Genomic DNA, 18,701 nt, shown 5'->3' on the forward strand with positions numbered 1-18,701 from the left:
CCTCAACCTCCCGAGTAGCTGGGATTACAGGCGTGTGCCACCATGCCTGGCTAATTTTTTTTTTTTTTTTTTTTAGTAGGAATGGGGTTTCACCATGTTGGTCAGGCTGGTCTCAAACTCCTGACCTCATGTAATCTGCCTACTTCAGCCTCCCAAAGTGCTGGGATTACAGATGTGAGCCATCACACCCGGCCTTAAATGCATTTTTAATTGTGGTAAAATACATGTAAAATTTACCACCTTAACTATGTCCACATGTACAGTTCAGTGGTATTAAATACATTCATAATGTTGTGCAACCATCACCACATCCTGTCTCCAGAAACTGAAATTGTGTACCCATTAAACAGTAACTCTGGCCAGGCGCGGTGGCTCACGCCTATAATTCCAACACTTTGGGAGGCTGAGGCGGGTGGATCACCTGAAGTCAGGAGTTTGAGACCAGCGTGGCCAACATGGTAAAACCCCGTCTCTACTAAAAATATAAAATTAGCTGGGCGTGGTGTCAGGCACCTGTAGTTCCAGCTACTCAGGAGGCTGAAGCAGGAGAATCGCTTGAACCCAGGAGCCGGAGGTTGCAGTGTGCTTGAGATCGCGCCACTGCACTCCAGCCTGGGCAATAGAGTGAGACTTCATCTCAAAAAAAAAAAAGTAACTCTCCATTCCCCTCTCCCTCCAGGCCCAGGCAATCATCATTCTACTTTCTGTGTCTATGATTTTGACTACTCTAACTTCCTCATAAAAATTGAATCCTGGGCCGGGCGCAGTGGCTCACGCCTGTAATCCCAGCACTTTGGGAGGCCGAGGCGGGCGGATCATGAGGTCAGGAGATCGAGACCATCCTGGCTAACATGGTGAAACTCCTGTCTACTAAAAATACAAAAAATTAGCCAGGCGCGGTGGTGGGCGCCTGTAGTCCCAGCTACTCGGGAGGCTGAGGCAGGAGAATGGCGTGAACCTGGGAGGCGGAGCTTGCAGTAACCTGAGATAGCGCCACAGCACTCCAGCCTGGGCGACAGAGCGAGACTCTGTCTCAAAAAAAAAAAAAAAAAAAAATTGAATCCTGGCTGGGCACGGTGGCTCACACCTGTAATCTCAGCACTTTGGGAGGCCGAGGCGGGTAGATCACCTGAGGTCAGGAGTTCGAGACCAGCCTGGCCAACATGGTGAAACCGGGCATGGTGGCATGTACCTGTAGTCCCAGCTACTCGGAGGCTGAGGCCAGAGAATCGCTGGAACCCAGAAGGCAGGAGTTGCAGTGAGCCCAGATCATGCCTGGGCGACAGAGCAAGGCTCCGTTTCCAGAAAAAAAAAAAAAAAAAATATATATATATATATATATACGTATGTGTATATATATATATATATACATACGTATATATATATATATCTTAAAACCAGAAATGGGATGATGATGATATGATGATGATGACAATGATGATAATTAAGAGCCATTGGGATGATCTCTCGGTTCTTTGAAGGCTATACGTTTCAAAAGGTAATTTTATAAATGCAGAGTAGCAAGAACAGTACCAGGAGCATTTCTTATTCCTGAATCCTTTGGGGAAAAAAAAAATTAAAAAACATTAACTTTTGAAAGTTTATCCTAAAAGAATATACAAAGTGATGATTGCAGCATTGTTTAAAAAGAAAAAAATTAGGTGTTTGCTCACGCCTGTAATCCCAGCATTTTGGGAGGCCCAAGCAGGCGTATCACTTGAGGTCAGGAGTTTGAGACCAGCCTGGACAACATGGTGAAACCTCGTCTCTACTAAAAATACAAAAATTAGCCAGTCACAGTGGCATGCGCCTGTAATCCCAGCTACTCAGGAAGCTGAGGCAGAAGAATCGCTTGAACCTGGGATGTGGAGGTTGCAGTGAGCGGAGATCGCGCCACTGCACTCCAGCCTGCGCAATAGAGTGACACTTGGTCTCAAAAAAAAAAAAAAAAGAAAGGAAAAAATTGGAAACAATCTAATAATGATGCAGAACCAATCAAACAAATTCGTATGATATATCTTTATAGCGAAATGCTATGTAGCTAGTAAAAATGAAAAATGATGATATATATGTATCTTTCCTGGCGAGGAAAGAGTCCTTTAGGAAGGAAATATACTAAAGTGTTATAGGCAGTTACCTCCTGGTAGAAATATTGGATTGATATGGGGAGAATAGAGAGACTCGTGTGTAATTTTTATATTTTTCTGCAGTGAACACTGATTTCTTGTGGGAATTTCAAAGTAATTTGCTTTCTTTCCTTTTTTCTTTTTTTTTCTTTTTTTTTTAGAGAGAGACAGGGTCTCACTCTGGTGCCCAGGCTGGAGTGCAGTGGCTCAGTCACAGCTAACTGCAACCTCAAACTCTTGGACTCAAGTGATCCTTCTGCCTCAGCCTCCCAAGTAGCTGGGACTACAGGCATGCGCCACCATGCCCAGATAATTATTGTTTTGTTTTGTTTTTTTAATTTTGTAGAGACAGAGTCTTGCCATGTTACCCAGGCTGGTCTTGAACTCCTGGCCTCATACAATAATCCCACTTCAGCCTCCCAAAGTGTTAGGGTTATAGGCATGAGCCACCACGCCCAGCCTAACTTAATAATTTTATGAAAAAATCTAGGCCGGGCATTGTGGCTCATGCCTGTAATCCTAGCACTTTGGGAGGCCAACGCAGGTGGATCATTTGAGCTCAGGAGTTCGAGATCAGCCTGACCAACATGGTGAAACCCCATCTTTACTAAAAATACAAAAATTAGCAACTGGGCTTGGTGGTACATAACTGTAATCCCAGCTACTTGGGAGGCTGAGGCAGGAGAATCGCTTGAAACCCAGAGGCAGAGGTTGCAGTGGGACGAGATTGCACCACTGCACTCCAGCCTGGGCGACAGAGCAATATTCCGTCCCCTCCCCACCAAAAACATATTGTTTCAGTCAAAGGAATCTGTGAAATCTCCTTCCCTGGAGGTTTTTTTTTTTGTTTTTTAGTTGTTGGGGTTTTTTTTGAGACAGTCTCGCTCTGTCGCCCAGACTAGAGTGCGGTGGTGCAATGTTGGCTCACTGCAAACTCCACCTCCCAGGTTCAAGCGATTCTCTTGCCTCAGCCTCCCAAGTAGCAAGGACTACAGATGCGTGCCACCACACCTGGCTAATTTTTGTATTTTCAGTACAGACAGTGTTTCATCATGTTGGCCAGGCTGGTCTCGAACTCCTGACTTCAAGTGATCCACCCGCCTTGGCCTCCCAAAGTGCTGGGATTACAGGCATGAGCCACCGCACCCAGGCTCCCTGGAGTTTTTATAGAATATTACAGGTAACCAGCTGTTTTTAAATAATTTAGGCTAGCCCTCTTCCTACTCTGCAATTTACAGATGAAGATATAATTTTATCACACAGCACCAGACAAAGGTAAAGAAAATTCTATTAGTCGGGCTCAGTGGCTCATGCCTGTAATCCCAGCACTTTGGGAGGCTGGAGGAGGGCAGATCACCTGAGGTCGGGTGTTTGAGACCAGCCTGACAAACATGGAGAAACCCCGTCTCTACTAAAGATACAAAATTAGTCGGGCGTGGTGGCGCATGCCTGTAATCCCAGCTACTCGGGAGGCTAAGGCAGGAGAATCTCTCGAACCTGAGAGGCAGAGGTTGCGGTGAGCCGAGATCAGGCCATTGCACTCCAGCCTGGGCAACAAAAGTGGAATTCTGTCTCTAAAAAAGAAAAGAAAAGAAAAGAAAATTAAAGATTTTCATGACATAAAATAATAGTCGTATGCTTGTTTTATTAAGTAAAAATAATCGCAACAGATCTTGCCCATGCATGGCATTCATATTTGAAAGTCCATTTATATTTGAATCCTTGCAAAATTCTGAGGATCAACTAAAACACCAGTACCACCTAGATTTCGGTGAGTATATGTATGTGTGTGTGTGAATGTTCGCAAGCCAACTAATTCATCAAAGTGGAGATTCCACTGTTACTGCCTTCAAAGACCTCACAACGTAACAGGAAAACTAAGTCTTGTGCATAATTAACCACAATTCAAGGTGAAATAAAGTGCCCAGAGAGAAGTACCGGCAAAGAATGAATGAAGAGTTCAAAAGAGGAAAAACGTTATCTCATTACAAGGATTTTAAAAGATTTCGGATGCCTCAAGGAGGTAGCCTGTGAAATGGCCTAAGTTACTATGTCTCAAACTTTACTGTGGATCTTATTCAAATGCAGATTCCCATTCACTAGCTTTGAGATGGTGTCTGAGAGTCTTCATTTCTAACAAGCTCTCAGTTAGGTTGTTGGTCAAGGAACCTCTCTTTCAGAAGCAAATGCCAAAGGATATTTTAGGATGGGAAAAAGTGAAAGCAGGAAGAAGTGGTAGCTCACGCCTGTAATGCCAGCACTTTGGGAGGACAAGACAGGCAGATTTCTTGAGTCCAGGAGTTCGAGACCAACCTGGGCAACATAGAGAGACTTCGTCTCTAAAAAAATAGAAAAATTACCTGGATGTGGTGGTACGCACCTGTAGTCTCAGCTACTTGGGAGGCTGAAGCAGTAGGACTGCTTGAGCCCAGGGGGGTTGCAGTGAGCCATGATTGTGCCACTGTGCTCCAGCCTAGCACAGGAGATCCTGTCTATAAAAAAAAAAAAAAAAAAAAGGTAGAGTTGGAAGAGACAGCTTTCTGAGCAGAGAAATCAGCATGAACAAAGCCACCAGGACACAGTCACCACAGACAGACAAACTCTGAACTCCTGACCTCAGGTGATCCGCCTGCCTCAGCCTCCCGAAATGCTGGGATTACAGGCATGAGCCACTGCACCTGGCCATGGATTTCTGTTTTGTTTTTGAGACAGGATCTTGCTCTGTCACCCTGGCTGGAGTGCAGTGGCCTGATCATAGCTCACTGCAGCCTCGAACTCCTTGGGTTCAAGGAGTCCTCCCACCTCAACCTCCTGAATAGCTGGGATCACAGGTGTGCCACTTCCATACCTGGCTACATTTTTTATTTTTTGTAGAGATGGGGGTCTCACTACATTGCCCAGGCTGGTCTTCAGCTCCTGGGCTCAGGTGATCCTCCTGCCTTGGCCTTCCAACATGCTGGGATTGCAGGCACGAGCCACCACCCCTCAATGGTCTTTTAAGTCTTGCACAAAGTTTCGCACTTGATTAGCTACAACTAATATTTACGGTAACTTTCGTGGTGCCAGCCATGGTTCTAAGTACTCCAAATGGATCTGGGAGGTAGATCCTGTCATTATCTCTGTTGTCTGGAGAAGCAGCGTTAAGCAGTCTGCCCAAGGGTGTGCTGTTGGGGTGGAGCAGGACTTGAACCCAGGCTCCCTGATGGGCATGTTTCCAGTGTCCTTAGGACACACTGGGCCAAGACACGTGGGCTCTGGATGTCCTTAGCCCTCTCTTCCTCTTTCTTTCTCTGGCCCCAGTATGTGGACTCAGACAGCGGGGATGACTCTGACAAGCACTCTCGTGAAGAGAGCTGGAGGCTCATCTCCTCCTTGCGGGAGCAGCTGCCACCCACCACGGTCCAGACCATTGTCAAACGCTGTGGCCTGCCCAGCAGTGGCAAGCGCAGGGGCCCTCGCGGGGTTTATCAGATCCCCCAGCGACGCGGGCTTCAGGGCAAAGACCCCCGCTGGGCCACCATGGCTGACCTGAAGATGCAGGCGGTGAAGGAGATCTGCTACGTGGTGGCCCTGGCTGACTTCCGCCACGGGCGGGCTGAGATTGAGGCCCTGGCCGCCCTCAAGATGCGGGAGCTGTGTCGCACCTATGGCAAGCCAGAAGGCCCCGGAGATGCCTGGAGGGCTGTGGCCCGGGATGTCTGGGACACTGTAGGTGAGGAGGAAGGAGGTGGAGCTGGCAGTGGTGGTGGCAGTGAGGAGGGAGCCCGAGGGGCGGAGGTGGAGGACCTCCAGGCCCACGTCGACAAGCTGACGGGGATTCTGCAGGAGGTGAAGCTGCAGAACAGCAGCAAGGACCGGGAGCTGCAGGCCCTGCGGGACCGCATGCTCCACATGGAGAGGGTCATCCCCCTGGCCCAGGTAGGCCCGGCCTTCTCCCTCCCTTCTCTCCTCCCTCAGCTCTTCCCTTTAGGAGTCTGAACCTTCCATCTCAGAGCCTAACCTTCCCCAAGTCTGGAAAAAATTGCATTGACGTATAGCACGGTGTTTTTCAATATCGTTTATGAACCACATGCCTCACTGTCACCAGGCTGCTAATTAAAAATGCAGATTCCTGGGTTCCACCCCAGACCTACTGAATCCACATCTTTGGGGACAAATCTGCATTTATAATAAGCTCTGGGTGTTTCTGAAGTATGGTGAAGTCTAAGACCCACTGATATAAAGTGTGTAGTTTTGTTTTGTTTTGTTTTGTTTTCTGAGGCGGAGTCTCGCTCTGTTGCCAGTCTGGAGTGCAGTGGTGTAATCTTGGTTCACTGCAACCTCCGCCTCCCAGGTTCAAGCGATTCTCCTGCCTCAGCCTCCTGAGTAGCTGGGACTACAGGCGCGCACCACCACGCCCGGCTAATTTTTTTTTTTTTTTTTTTTTGTATTTTAGTAGAGACGGGGGTTTCACCATGTTGGCCAGGATGGTCTTGATCTCTTGACCTCGTGATCCGCCCGCCTCACCTTCCCAAAGTGCTGGGATTACAGGCGTGAGCCACCGCGCCTGGCCCTAAACCACTATTTTTCGAGCTTCCTTATCTCCAGGCTTTTCTCTGGACCCTTTGACATCCAGCCACTCCAGGTCCCTCTTGAATCCACATGTCCTGAGGATTCAGCTCTCCTCACATCCCTTCCCCTTTTCTCTCACTCCTCCCTCCCAGGATCATGAGGATGAGAATGAAGAAGGTGGTGAGGTCCCCTGGGCCCCGCCTGAAGGATCAGAGGCAGCAGAGGAGGCAGCCCCCAGTGACGGCATGCCGTCAGCCCAGCCCCCCTCGCCACCACTGTCAAGCTGGGAGCGGGTGTCACGGCTCATGGAGGAGGACCCTGCCTTCCGTCGTGGTCGTCTTCGCTGACTCAAGCAGGAGCAGCTACGGCTGCAGGGACTGCAGGGCTCTGGGGGCCGGGGCGGGGGGCTGCGCAGGCCCCCAGCCCGCTTTGTGCCCCCTCACGACTGCAAGCTATGCTTCCCCTTCAAGAGCAACTTCCAGCACCGGGAGTCTTGGCCAGGGATCGGGAGCGGGGAGGCTCCAACTCCACCCCAACCCCTTGAGGAGGTCACTCCCCCTCCAGCCACCCCTGCCTGCAGGCCTCCGAGTCCCCGAAGGTCCCACCATCCCCTCAGGAACTCCCTAGATGAAGGGGGCCGATCCCGGGGAGCGGGTTCTGCACAGCCTGAACCCCAGCACTTCCAGCCCAAAAAGCACAACTCTTATCCCCAGCTACCCCAACCCTACCCAGCCCAGCGGCCCCCAGGGCCCCGCTACCCCCCATACACTACTCCCTCACGAATGAGACGGCAGCGTTCTGCCCCTGACCTCAAGGAGAGTGGGGCGGCTGTGTGAGTCCCACATTGTTGTTGGGGACATTGGCAGTCGGGGATACAGGAGGCCCACATCCGGGGCAGAGGGCCTGCTGGGGCCCCTTGCTGGGAGAAGGGAAGACGCCCGAGACTTCATTCATGAACTGTTGTGCAGGGGATAAACTCTTCCTACTGACTTCCTATTGAACCCCCGTTTCACTTCCCATGTCTGTGTAGAGAAAGCTCACCACGGAGGAATGTGCTGTCTTCCTTTGCCTTCTGCTCTGGCACCAGCTCTCCACCCTCTCCTCTATCTCAGGAACACCTGGCCTCAGAGCTCAGAGGAGGAGGTAAGCCCAATAATCGTTATCTTATTCCTTCTGGCTTCAATCTGGCTCCTCCTGGATCTTGAACCCTTCCCTGTGGTTTAAAAGGCCATAGTCTTTTTTTTTTTTTTTTTTTTTTTTTGAGACGGAGTTTCACTTTTGTTTCCCAGGCTGGAATGCAGTGGTGCTATCTCAGCTCACCGCAACCTCCGCATCCTGGGTTCAAGTGATTCTCCTGAGTAGCTGGGATTACAGGCATGCGCCACCACGCCTGGCTAATTTTGTTTTTTTTTTTTTGTTTTTTTTTCTTTTTAGTAGAGACAGGGTTTCTCCATGTTGGCCAGGTTGGTCTTGGACTCCCAACCTCAGGTGATCCGCCCCCCGTCCCCGGCCTTCCAAAGTGCTGGGATTATAGGTGTGAGCCACCGCGCCTGGCAAAAGGCCATAGTTCTTACCCTGCCAGCATGACTGTCTCTGGGCCTGGCCTGGTTTTGACAACTCACCTGGGGGGCAGAGAAAACCCAGCCAACTGGTACAACTTAAACCTTTAGGGTGAATTTAACATTGTCTTATCTCCTGCCCGAACAGATACCTCTACAGAGCAAACATTTTGTGAGATAAGGCCACAGATGAGGTTTGATACTCTCCCATTAAAGACTTGGGAATATTTGGAACTCAAATCTCTTGCCTTGAGTGGCAGCACTGGCTTTCAAGGGCTGGAAAGAACTTTAGAGAACATTTAATCCATCATCTCATTGTATTTTTTTTTTTTTTTTTTTTTTGAGATGGAGTCTCGCTCTGTCGCCCAGGCTGGAGTGCAGTCGTGCAATCTTGGCTCACTGCAACCTCTGCCTCCCGGGTTCAGGTGATTCTCCTGTCCCAGCCTCCCAAGTAGCTGGGATTACAGGCACCCGCCACCTTGCCTAGCTAATTTTTGTATTTTTTAGTAAAGACGGTGTTTCACCATGTTGGCCAGGCTGGTCTCAAACTCCTGACCTCAGGCAATTCACCCGCCTCGGCCTCCCAAACTGTTAGCATTACAGATGTGAGCCACCGCGCCCAGCCAAATCATTGTATTCATTTTTGAAAGTATTTATGGAAGGCCTGCTGTATAGAATGCATTTTGTTATGTATTTGGATGACACAAAGGCATATAATGTACATAAGTAAAATCCTACAAGGCCTGGCCCTCTTCCTCTCCTACCTCCTTTCTAGCACTCCTGGCCTCCCAACAAATTGCTTATAGTTCTCTGCAGACCCCACACTGTGTCCTACCTTTGTGCCTTTCCTCTTCCTGGAAGATCCTCCACACCTCACAGCCCCCTTCTACTGGCTGGCTCCTACTCACCGGTGAGTCTCAGCTTAGCTGCTGTAGCCTCAGGAGGCCTTGACTCTCTCAGACTGGGTTAAGAATCTCCCTCCCTCCCTCCCTTTCTCCCTTCCTTCCTTCCTTCCTTCCTTCCTTCCTTCCTTCCTTCCTTCCTATTTCTTTCCTTCCTTCTTTCCTCCTTTCCTTCTTTTCTTTCCTTTCCTTTCCTTTCTTTCTTTATTTTTCTTTATTATTATTATTACTTTTTTTGAGATGGAGTCTTGCTCTTGTTGCCCAGGCTGGAGTGCAATGGCGCCATCTTGGCTCACCGCAACCTCCGCCTCCCGAGTTCAAGCGATTCTCCTGCCTCAGCCTCCCAAGTAGCTGGGATTACAGGTGTGCGCCACCACACCTGGCTAATTTTGAATTTTTAGTAGAGATGAGGTTTCTCCATATTGGTCAGGCTAGTCTTGAACTCCTGACCTCAGGTGATCCACCTGCCTGCAGCCTCCCAAAGTGCTGGGATTATAGGCGTGAGCCACCGTGCCTGGTCACCTTTCCTTTCTTTCTACAGGGTCTTGCTCTGTTGCCCAGGCTTTAGTGCAGTGGTGTGATCACAGCTCACTGCAGCCTTGATCCCCAGGGCTCAAGCAATCCTCCCACCTCAGCCTCTTCAGTAGCTGGAGCTACAGGTACGTGCCACTACACCTGGTGAATTTTTTAAAATTTTTATTTTATTTTATCTTATTTTTTGGTAGAGACAGGGTCTCACTATGTGTTGTGAACCTCAGGTGATCCACCCGTGTCGGCCTCCCAAAGTGCCGGAATTACAGGCGTGGGCCACCACGCCCAGCCTGGCATTTATTCTTGATTAAAAATTGTCAGCAAACTAGGCGCAGAAGGGAGAACTTCCTCAACCTGGTGAAAACCTATAGCTAACATCACACGTAACAGAGAAAGGTTGAATGCTTTCCCCCGAAGATCAGTGATGAGGAAAGGATGTCCATTCTCATTATTTCTAGTCAACATTATAGTGGAGGTTCTGGCCCATGAAATAAGGGAGAAAATTTTAAAACACCCATATTGGAAAGAAAAAAGTATAACTGTATTAGCAGACAATGTAATCACTTATATAGACAATTCAATGAAGCCTATAAGAAAGCTAATTGTGATTTAGCAAGGTGGCAGAATTCAAGATCCATGTACAAAAATAAAATATATTTCTATATATTAGCAACTAACAATCAGAAATGGAAATTTTAAAAATAACATATACAATAGCAACAAAATGAATGAAATATATAGAGATAAATATGGAAAAAAGTGTGTGAGGCTCATATACTAAGAACTATGAAATATTGCTGAGATAAATTCAAGAAGACTCAAGTAGATAGGATGATATTCATGAGTTAGAAGGCTCTTATTAAAATATCAACTATCTCCCAATTGATCTACAGATTTAATAAAATTCCAATCAAGCAGGGTGTAGTGGCTCACACCTGTAATCCAAGCACTTTGGGAGGCCAAGGTGGGAGGATCGCTTGAGCCCAGGAGTTTGAGACCAGCCTGGGTAACAACATAATGAGACGCTGTCTCTACAGAAAATAAAAAAAAATTTAACCAGGCATGGTAGTGGATGCTTGTGGTTCCAGCTACTTGGGAAGCTAAGGTGGGAGAGTCACTTGAGCTCAGCAGGTCGAGTCTGCAGTGAGCCATGATCACACCACTGCACTCCAGCCTGAGTGACAGAGTAAGATCCTTTCTAAAAAAAAAAAGTTCTGATCAAAATCCCAGCAGCAGTTTTTTTGGTAGAAATTGACAAGCTGATTCTAAAATTCATATGGAAGTCATATGGAAATGCCAAAGACTTAGAATGACCAAAATAACTTAAAAAAAAAAAAAACATGAGAGTTAACAATACTGATTTCAAGATTTATTATAAAGCTACAGTTGTCAGGACAGTATGATATTAACATTAAAATAGACAAATGCATCAGTAGAACAGAAAAAAGAGCACAGAAATAGAACCACACAAATATGAAAAATGGATTTTTTATACATGAGAAAAGGCAATTCGATGGTGAAAGTAAAGTCTTTTCAGCAAATCAGACTAAAACAATCTGATACCTTTAAATGAAAAAAACGAACTTGTATCCATACTTGCACCATATACAAAAATTAACTTAAAATGAATCACAGACCTAAATGTAAAACATAAGACTATAACACTTTTAGAGGAAAATCTTTGTGACCCTAGGTTAGGTAAAGATTTTTTAGATACCACACCAAAAGCATAATCCATGAGAGAATAAAAATAATAAGTTCGACTTCATCAAAATTAAGAACTTCTCTTTGAAAGGCACTGTTAATAATAAAATAAGCCATCGAAGAGAAAAATTTGCCAATCACTATCTGAAAAAGCACTTGGACCCAACATATATACAAAGAACTCTCAAACTCAACAATAGAAAACTAACACAATTTTTTTCTTTTCTTTTCTTTTTTTTCTTTCTGGAAACAGCATCTCGCTCTGTCGCCCAGGCTGGAGCGCAGTGGTGTGATCATAGCTCACTGTAACCTCAAACTCTTGGGGCTCAAGTGATATTCCTGCCTCAGCCTCCTAAGTAGCTGGAACTACAGGTACAGACCGCCATGCCTGGCTATTTGTGCCTGGCTATTTGTGTGTGTGTATAGAGTCATGGTCTTGCTATGTTGCCCAGGCTGGTTTCCAACTCCTGGGCTCAAGCAGTCTTCTCACCCTGGCCTCCCAAAGTGCTGGAATTACAGGTGAGAGCCACTGTGCATAGCCAACAATCCAATTTTTTAAAAGGGCAAAAGATTTAAACAGAAAATTCACCAAAGATACATGGAGGGCAAATAAGCACATTAAAAGATGCTCAACGTGGGCTGAATGTGGTGGCTCATGCCTACAAATCCCAGCACTCTGGGAGGCTGAGGGGAGAAAACTGCTTGAGGCCAGGAGTTCAACACCAGCTTGGGCAACACAGAGAGACCTCATCTCTACAAAAAAAAATTTTTTAATTAGCCAGATGTGGTGGCATGCACCTATCGTCCAGCTGAGGTGGGAGGATCACTTGAGCACAGGAGTTTGAGGCTGCAGTGAGCCATGACTGCGCCACTGCACTCTAGCCTGGGTGACAGAGCAAGACCCTGTCTCGAGAAAAATATATATATGTGAGGTTTGCAGCCAGGCGCAGTGGCTCATGCCAGTAATCCCAGCACTTTGGGAGGCCAAGGCAAGTGGATCCCTTGAGCCCAGGAGTTCAGGACCAACCTTGGCAACACAGAGAAACCTCATCTCTCCCAAAAATAACAAAAATTAGCCAGTTTCAAAACCTGGTCTGAAAATAAATAAATAGACTAAATAGATTAAAATTTAAAAATAAAATTAAAAAAAAATTTTAAGGCCAGGTGTGGTGGCTCACACCTGTAATTTCAGCACTTTGGGAGGCCAAGGAGGGCAGATCACTTGAGCTCAAGAGTTCGAGACCAGCCTGGCCAACATGGCGAAACCCCATCTCTACTAAAAATACAAAAAATTAGCCGGGTGTGGGGGTGCACGCCTGTAATCCCAGCTACTTGGGAGGCTGAGGCAGAAGAATCGCTTGAACCTGGGAGGTGGAGGTTGCGGTGGGCTGAGATCACACCACTGCACTAAAGCCTGGGCAACAGAGCAAGACTCTGTCTAAAAATATATACATATATATGCATACATAGGTGTGTGTGTATGTGTATATATACATGTATACACACATATATGTGAGGTTCATATCAATCACAAGAGCTTACCATCTTCAATGGCATTTTGGATAGCACGAAGTCCGTCTCTTATGGCATCCTTGACTTGTGTGAGAGTATGCTTATTTGGTCCTTTAACCAACAAGGTAACAGAGCGAGGGTTAACACACTCCTCGATAATAAAAGTGAACTTTTCTTCACCCTAAAGGGTGGCACAAAAATATATAACTTTAATATTTAATGTCATTATAAAATCAACAATTTATACTAGAATACAATCTTCATTTGAATTTTTCTTATCAAGCATAACTAAAGATATGTTTAAAAGGAGTTAAGTTATATCTGAACTCCTTTAATTTAGGTAGATAAACTGTAAAATCTGTTCCGTGAATTAGATCTCAAAACACAAAACATGAAATAAAAGGTCAAGTAGTATTTTTCTTTAAAAAAAGGAGCTTAGTATTCACTTTATAACCACTATTCACAGAAATACTCACTAATGTATACTCATACACAAGACCAGCATGTCCCAAGCAATCTACGATGAGATCTTCAAAAGAAGAGCTTCGGAGCCCTCACCAGAATCACCCTTAATGAAGAGTCACAGGGAGAAGACGTCCACACACGCATGACGAGACGGGCCTGGAACAGAGCCTTCCCGCACAGCCTCAGAAAGGACCCACCCTGCTGACACCTTGATCTTGGACCCATGGCCTCCAGTACTGCGAGATGGTGACATTCAATTGTTGAAGGTGCCCAGTCTGTGGTACTGTAAAACAGCCCTAGGAAACTAACGCAGCCTGTTAGCTCACAGATGGTGGAGAGATGGAATGCTCAGTGGAGCTCCAGGCTTACTGTCTACAGCTCCCAAAGTGCGCTACCGCACCCTTGGGTGGGTGAGGTATGCAAGGTAATTTTGGGTGGTGCAGGGTGAATAATTTCAATTGACATAACGTGTTTATCTTACTGGGTAAATCAGGGGTCCCCACCTGTTAGGAACCAGGCTACACAGCAGGAGGTGAGCAGCCAGCCAGTGAGCAAAGCTTCATCTGTAGAAACAGCTGCTCCCCATCCCTCGCATTACCGCATGAGCTCTGCCACCTGTCAGAGGAGTGGTGCCGTTACATTCTCATAGAACCCAACTGTGAACTGCGCATGCCAGGGATCTAGATTGTGTGCTCCTTATGAGAACCTAATGCCTGATGATCTGTGACTGTCTCCCATCACCTCCTGATGGGACCATGTAGTTGCAGGAAAACAAGCTCAGGGCTCCCACTGAGTCTATATTATGGTGAGTTGTGTAATTATTTCATTATATATTACAGTGAAATAATAATAGAAATAAAGCACACAATAAATGTAATGGGCTTGAACCATCTCTGCATCATCCCTTCCCCTTCTCCCAGGTCCATGGAAGAGTTGTCTTCAAGAAAACTGCTCTCTGGTGCCAAAAAGTTTGGAGACCGCTGATGTAAATGTTTCTAAGAATAGTTAAGCAACTTAAACTTTACATGCTACGAAGAATACAGGTTTAAATGCTAATAAAAATAGGTGCAAATGAAAACACTCTTTCTGTGGTCCAGGGAATCTAACCATTCTATCAGAAAGACTTGCAGCTTGGAGCTGCAGCTGCCCTCCCACATCCTGTCCACTGTAAAGCCCTGCAACACACTCACACACACACATGCACATACATACACATGCATATACTTACACACACACGCACACAGATGCACATACATAAATACATTCACATGTATATACCTGCACGCACACACGCACATACATACATACACATGCATATACCTGCACACACACACACACACACACACACACACACGCTGTGCTTCATGCCCTCACTAGGGTGGCCTGGGAGGAAATGCGTGTTTTTAGGAGAAATGAAGACAACTCAGGCCCCTCATTCTCCTGGTGTTTGCACAAGTGCCTTCTCTGCAGACCATGCTTCAGTCTCTTTCTTGGTTCTCCCTCTTACTGAAAGAGAGAAGCAGAGGCCCGGCATATACTCGGCTGCTTAGGGCTCAAGCCAAGTTCGCAAGCTTCCTGGGGAGCCTAGTGAGATGAAGGCACTGCAGAGCTTCCCCAAAAGAGGCATCGGCTTTTCATGGATCCTTGAGCCCAGGAAGGCGATAGGTGAGACATCACAGTTCATCAGAAGACACAAGCAAACTCCGGTGAGAAAGAGCAACGGTCAAAGATTTTATTCTCTCAGAGAAGGGGTTCTCGGGCTGTAAGCAGGAGGCAGAAGACTTTATTGCATGTGTAGTTAGGTGATGGCGACCTCCGGTTTTCACTGGGAACTAGGATCGAGAGTGACCTGACCTCCTACTCATGCTCTTCTCTCCCTGTCTCTCTCTCTGCCTTTTGCATCTCTCTCCCTATCTCTCTCACTCCTTTTCCTCTCAGCCTCCTCTGTCTCTCTCCTTATCTCTCTTCCTCTCTCTCTCTGTCTCACTCCCTTCTCCCCATCTCTCTTTCTCTCTCCTTCTTTTCCTCTTCTCTCTCCCTCCTCATCTCTCTGCCTGCCACTGTTCAGGCTCCTGGGGCCCCACGTGGATGGGCGGACACAGGACTCCTAGGCTACCTTTCATAGCGCAAGCACAGGGCTGCAGGACCTTGGTCCCCACCTCCCAGCATCCTCGAAATGAGGGGTGTGGGGTGTGCCGTGCTCTCCTGAGTGGGCGCCCCACACTCCAGGAAGCAGAAACTGCAGGTCGCAGCTGGCTCGAGTGGTGCGCCCACAGGAAGTGGGCTGCCAGCTTCCGTCCTGTGATCTGCTGAGGCCAAAGCAGAGGACAGCAGCCCAGGCCCGTCTCTGCAGCAGGGTGGGGGTGGGGTGGGCTTGGGGGTGGGGATGGGGATGGGAGCCGCCAAGGCAAACTGGCCCCTGGCTTGCTTCCTACCCTGCACCCTGCCATGCAGGGCCTCCTCTCCCACCTCTACCCCTGTCTGCCCCATACCCAGGCTCCAGAAGTCTCCCAGGATCCAGGAGCTAAGGGCAACCACTGGGTTCCACAGCCCCTAGTCTGTGAGTCAGCCACCCCTCTGCGTGCTGACAAACCTTGGCTCTCATGCCCCACCCCAAGCCAACCACACAGCCTTGTCCCCCCACCAGCATTATTACCGCCTCCTGATTTTAGCCGTGACAGCCCTGCTTCCTGGTAACCTTGCCCCTTCCCACCCTGGTCCAGGCAAGCTCGAAGGCCAGCGCGCTCCACCCACCCTTCCTTGGGGCCACTCTACTATCTCCTTGCCCAGATGTCTTCACCTGGCTTTACCGAGATAGAATAAATAACAGGGATGAGGCCCCGGACTCTGCCAGGAAGATGTGCCAAAATACTCTCCATTTAGAAGCAGGAACAGTGATGGGGCCTATGGATGACCCCAGGATTGTCACCCAAGCAGCAAGAAGGGCAAGGAGCCCGGTGTCTTGGCCTTACCCGGGGAGGTCGTGGCCAGGGCTTCAAAAGGCCCTGGAGAGGGGTGGGCAGGAGAGCAGATCCACCCTCCTCTTGAGGAAGCAGCCACCACCCCCAGGAAGAGCAGATAGGGGCACACCGGGAGAGTCCCCGCGTGCTGTAGAGCAGGGCCAGCAGATCTGTACTCAGCCTCAAGGGAGCTGCAAGATACACTGAGACCCTCACAGGTTTGGCTCTGTGTCCCCACCCAGAACTCATCTGGAATTGTAATCCTCCTGTGTCAAGGGAGGAACCTGGTGGGAGGGGATGGGATCTGGGGACAGTTTCCCCCCTGCTGCTCCCCGATAGTGAGGGAGTTCTCAGGAGAGCTGATGGTTTGAAAGTGGGGCACTGCCTGGTTCTCCACTCACTCCCTCCTGCCGCCTTGTGGAGAAGGTCCCTGCTTCCCCTTCACCTTCTGCCATGATTGTTAAGTTCCCTGAACTGGGAGTCAATTAAACCTCTTTCCTTTATCGATTATGTAGTCTCGAGTATTTCTTTATAGCAGTGTGAAAACAAACGAATACCCCTTCCCTGAGACCCTTGTCCTTAGGCAACCAGCTGCCCCCATGCTCCTCCTCTGCCCCCTGTTCTTTCTTTTCCCCTCATGAGGCCCAAGTGATAAACAGGGCCAGCCCCAGCCCCAGCCCCATCCTACCGCAGGCCTGTTGGCTGCTGGAGAGGTCGGGCTCCTTTCCTCTCCCCGAGCCTGCCTGATATGCTTTCTGGATCCTGGAGAAAACTGACCCACTATTCTCATACTGGTGCAACATCTTCCAAGACCACAAAAAGCTGTACCTTTTGAGCCAGTCTTTTTTCTTGTCTCCACTTGCTAGGGCTGTTATTGGGACAGTCCTAGAGGGTCGTGCCAATGGATGAGTGGATGGATGGACAGTAGTCCAGGGATGATGTCCCTGTCTGTCCTGAACCGGGCCCTTCCTCCAATGAGAAGCCTTCCTGAGTGAGTATATACAGTCATCCCTTGGTATCCACAGAGAATTAGTTCTAGGGTCCCCGGGAATGCCAAAATCCATGGATGCTCAAGTCTCTGATATAACATGGCGTAGTACTTACGTATAAGCTATGCACATCCTCCCGTATACATTAGACCATTACTAGATTATTTATGATATGTAATACAATGCAGAAGCTACAAAAATGGTTGTGATACTGTATTCTTTAGGGAATGATGACAAGAACAAAGTCTGCACATGTTCAACAGAAACATAACCATCCAATTTATTTTCTGAATATTTTCCATCTGCTGTTGCTGAATCTACAGATGCAGAGCTCCTGGATACGAGAGCCAAGTGTGCTTTGAGAGTAGGGTGGGTGAGGTTGCTAATGAGTACAGGGGAGCAGGTGTTGATCAGGAGGGCCCTGCACTGGGGCATCTGGACGTCCTGCCTCAGGACTTGAGACTCCAGTTGGATGGCACAGGCAGACTCAGCCCAGGTCAAAGCCCTCCCCTTGCAGGTTCATTTTATCCCGAGCTCTTTCTGGCCCCTGGAATTTGGCATGCCCTAGGCCCTGGGTGGAAGGACAGATGAGCCAGGTTTTAGATAACATGTCTAGAAGAGTGAGCCCCTACTGTGTGCCCGGCACTTTCCCCACAGGATCCTCTAGCTAGAATAGCCAAGGGTCATGGAGAGAAATACCCAGTTAAAATGTCAGAAATGAAAAAGCGATACCATTAGAGATGCTCAAAAGACCATTAGGTAATAGTATTAGCATTTGTATTCTGAGATCCAACACCGGCAGTCACTTCCCTCCACCCCCATGTGTGTCCCAGGACCACCCTGGGTGGGGAGGGCTGAGGTTAGGGAGCACCCACGGATGCTCTGATGCTGGCCCTGGGCCTGGGGGCTGACAGCGATGAGGAACTGGGTGCACACATGAGTGGGGCCGCCGGGCCTGGCCAGAGAAGCAACACACACGTGCACAGACGTGTTTACCCACGTACGCGTGTGCACGCACGTGCACAAACACATTGCAGGCAGGCATGTTGACGCCTCAGGCAGCAGAGGACCCTGACTCTGGGCCCTGCTGACCCGGGCAAGGCCCCATTGTGATGCGTGCCATGACCTCAGAATGCCACTGATGCTTAGCACCTATCCGCTGTCCGGCCTGCCTCTGTGTTCTACGGCAGTTACACACAGGCAGTGGTGTTTGTGAGCACCAGTTTTCTGGTTTTCTCCCTGAGGTTTTCTCCCTGAGAGGCATACATAACCCAGGCCAGCTGATCAGAATCAGGTGAGTGTGACCTGCTCTCTTCCCTCCAGGCTGACTTGGGGACAGTGGCTATGGTGCGGGCGGTGTTGGCCTCTGGGCAGCTACTGAGGAGGAGGGTCATCCCTGAGC

General features: G+C 48.3%; 1 protein-coding gene and 1 long non-coding RNA gene across 2 annotated transcripts; both read left to right on the forward strand.

The window, feature by feature from the left end:
- Positions 1 to 1,459: 1,459 nt before the first annotated feature.
- Positions 1,460 to 7,513, forward strand: LOC100602954 (kinesin-like protein KIF1C). Its single transcript, XM_030808084.1, is given in 3 exon segments — positions 1,460 to 1,498; positions 5,427 to 6,044; positions 6,830 to 7,513. Coding segments are annotated over 3 exon segments (1,341 nt in total).
- Positions 7,514 to 13,422: 5,909 nt separating this feature from the next.
- Positions 13,423 to 14,428, forward strand: LOC115833601. Its single transcript, XR_004028982.1, has 2 exons — positions 13,423 to 13,596; positions 14,271 to 14,428. It is a non-coding gene; the product is annotated as an uncharacterized LOC115833601 (long non-coding RNA).
- The last annotated feature ends 4,273 nt before the right edge of the window (positions 14,429 to 18,701 follow it).

This window comes from Nomascus leucogenys, unplaced genomic scaffold (genome assembly GCF_006542625.1).
Source record: "Nomascus leucogenys isolate Asia unplaced genomic scaffold, Asia_NLE_v1 Super-Scaffold_285, whole genome shotgun sequence".
Taxonomy (NCBI): domain Eukaryota; kingdom Metazoa; phylum Chordata; class Mammalia; order Primates; family Hylobatidae; genus Nomascus; species Nomascus leucogenys.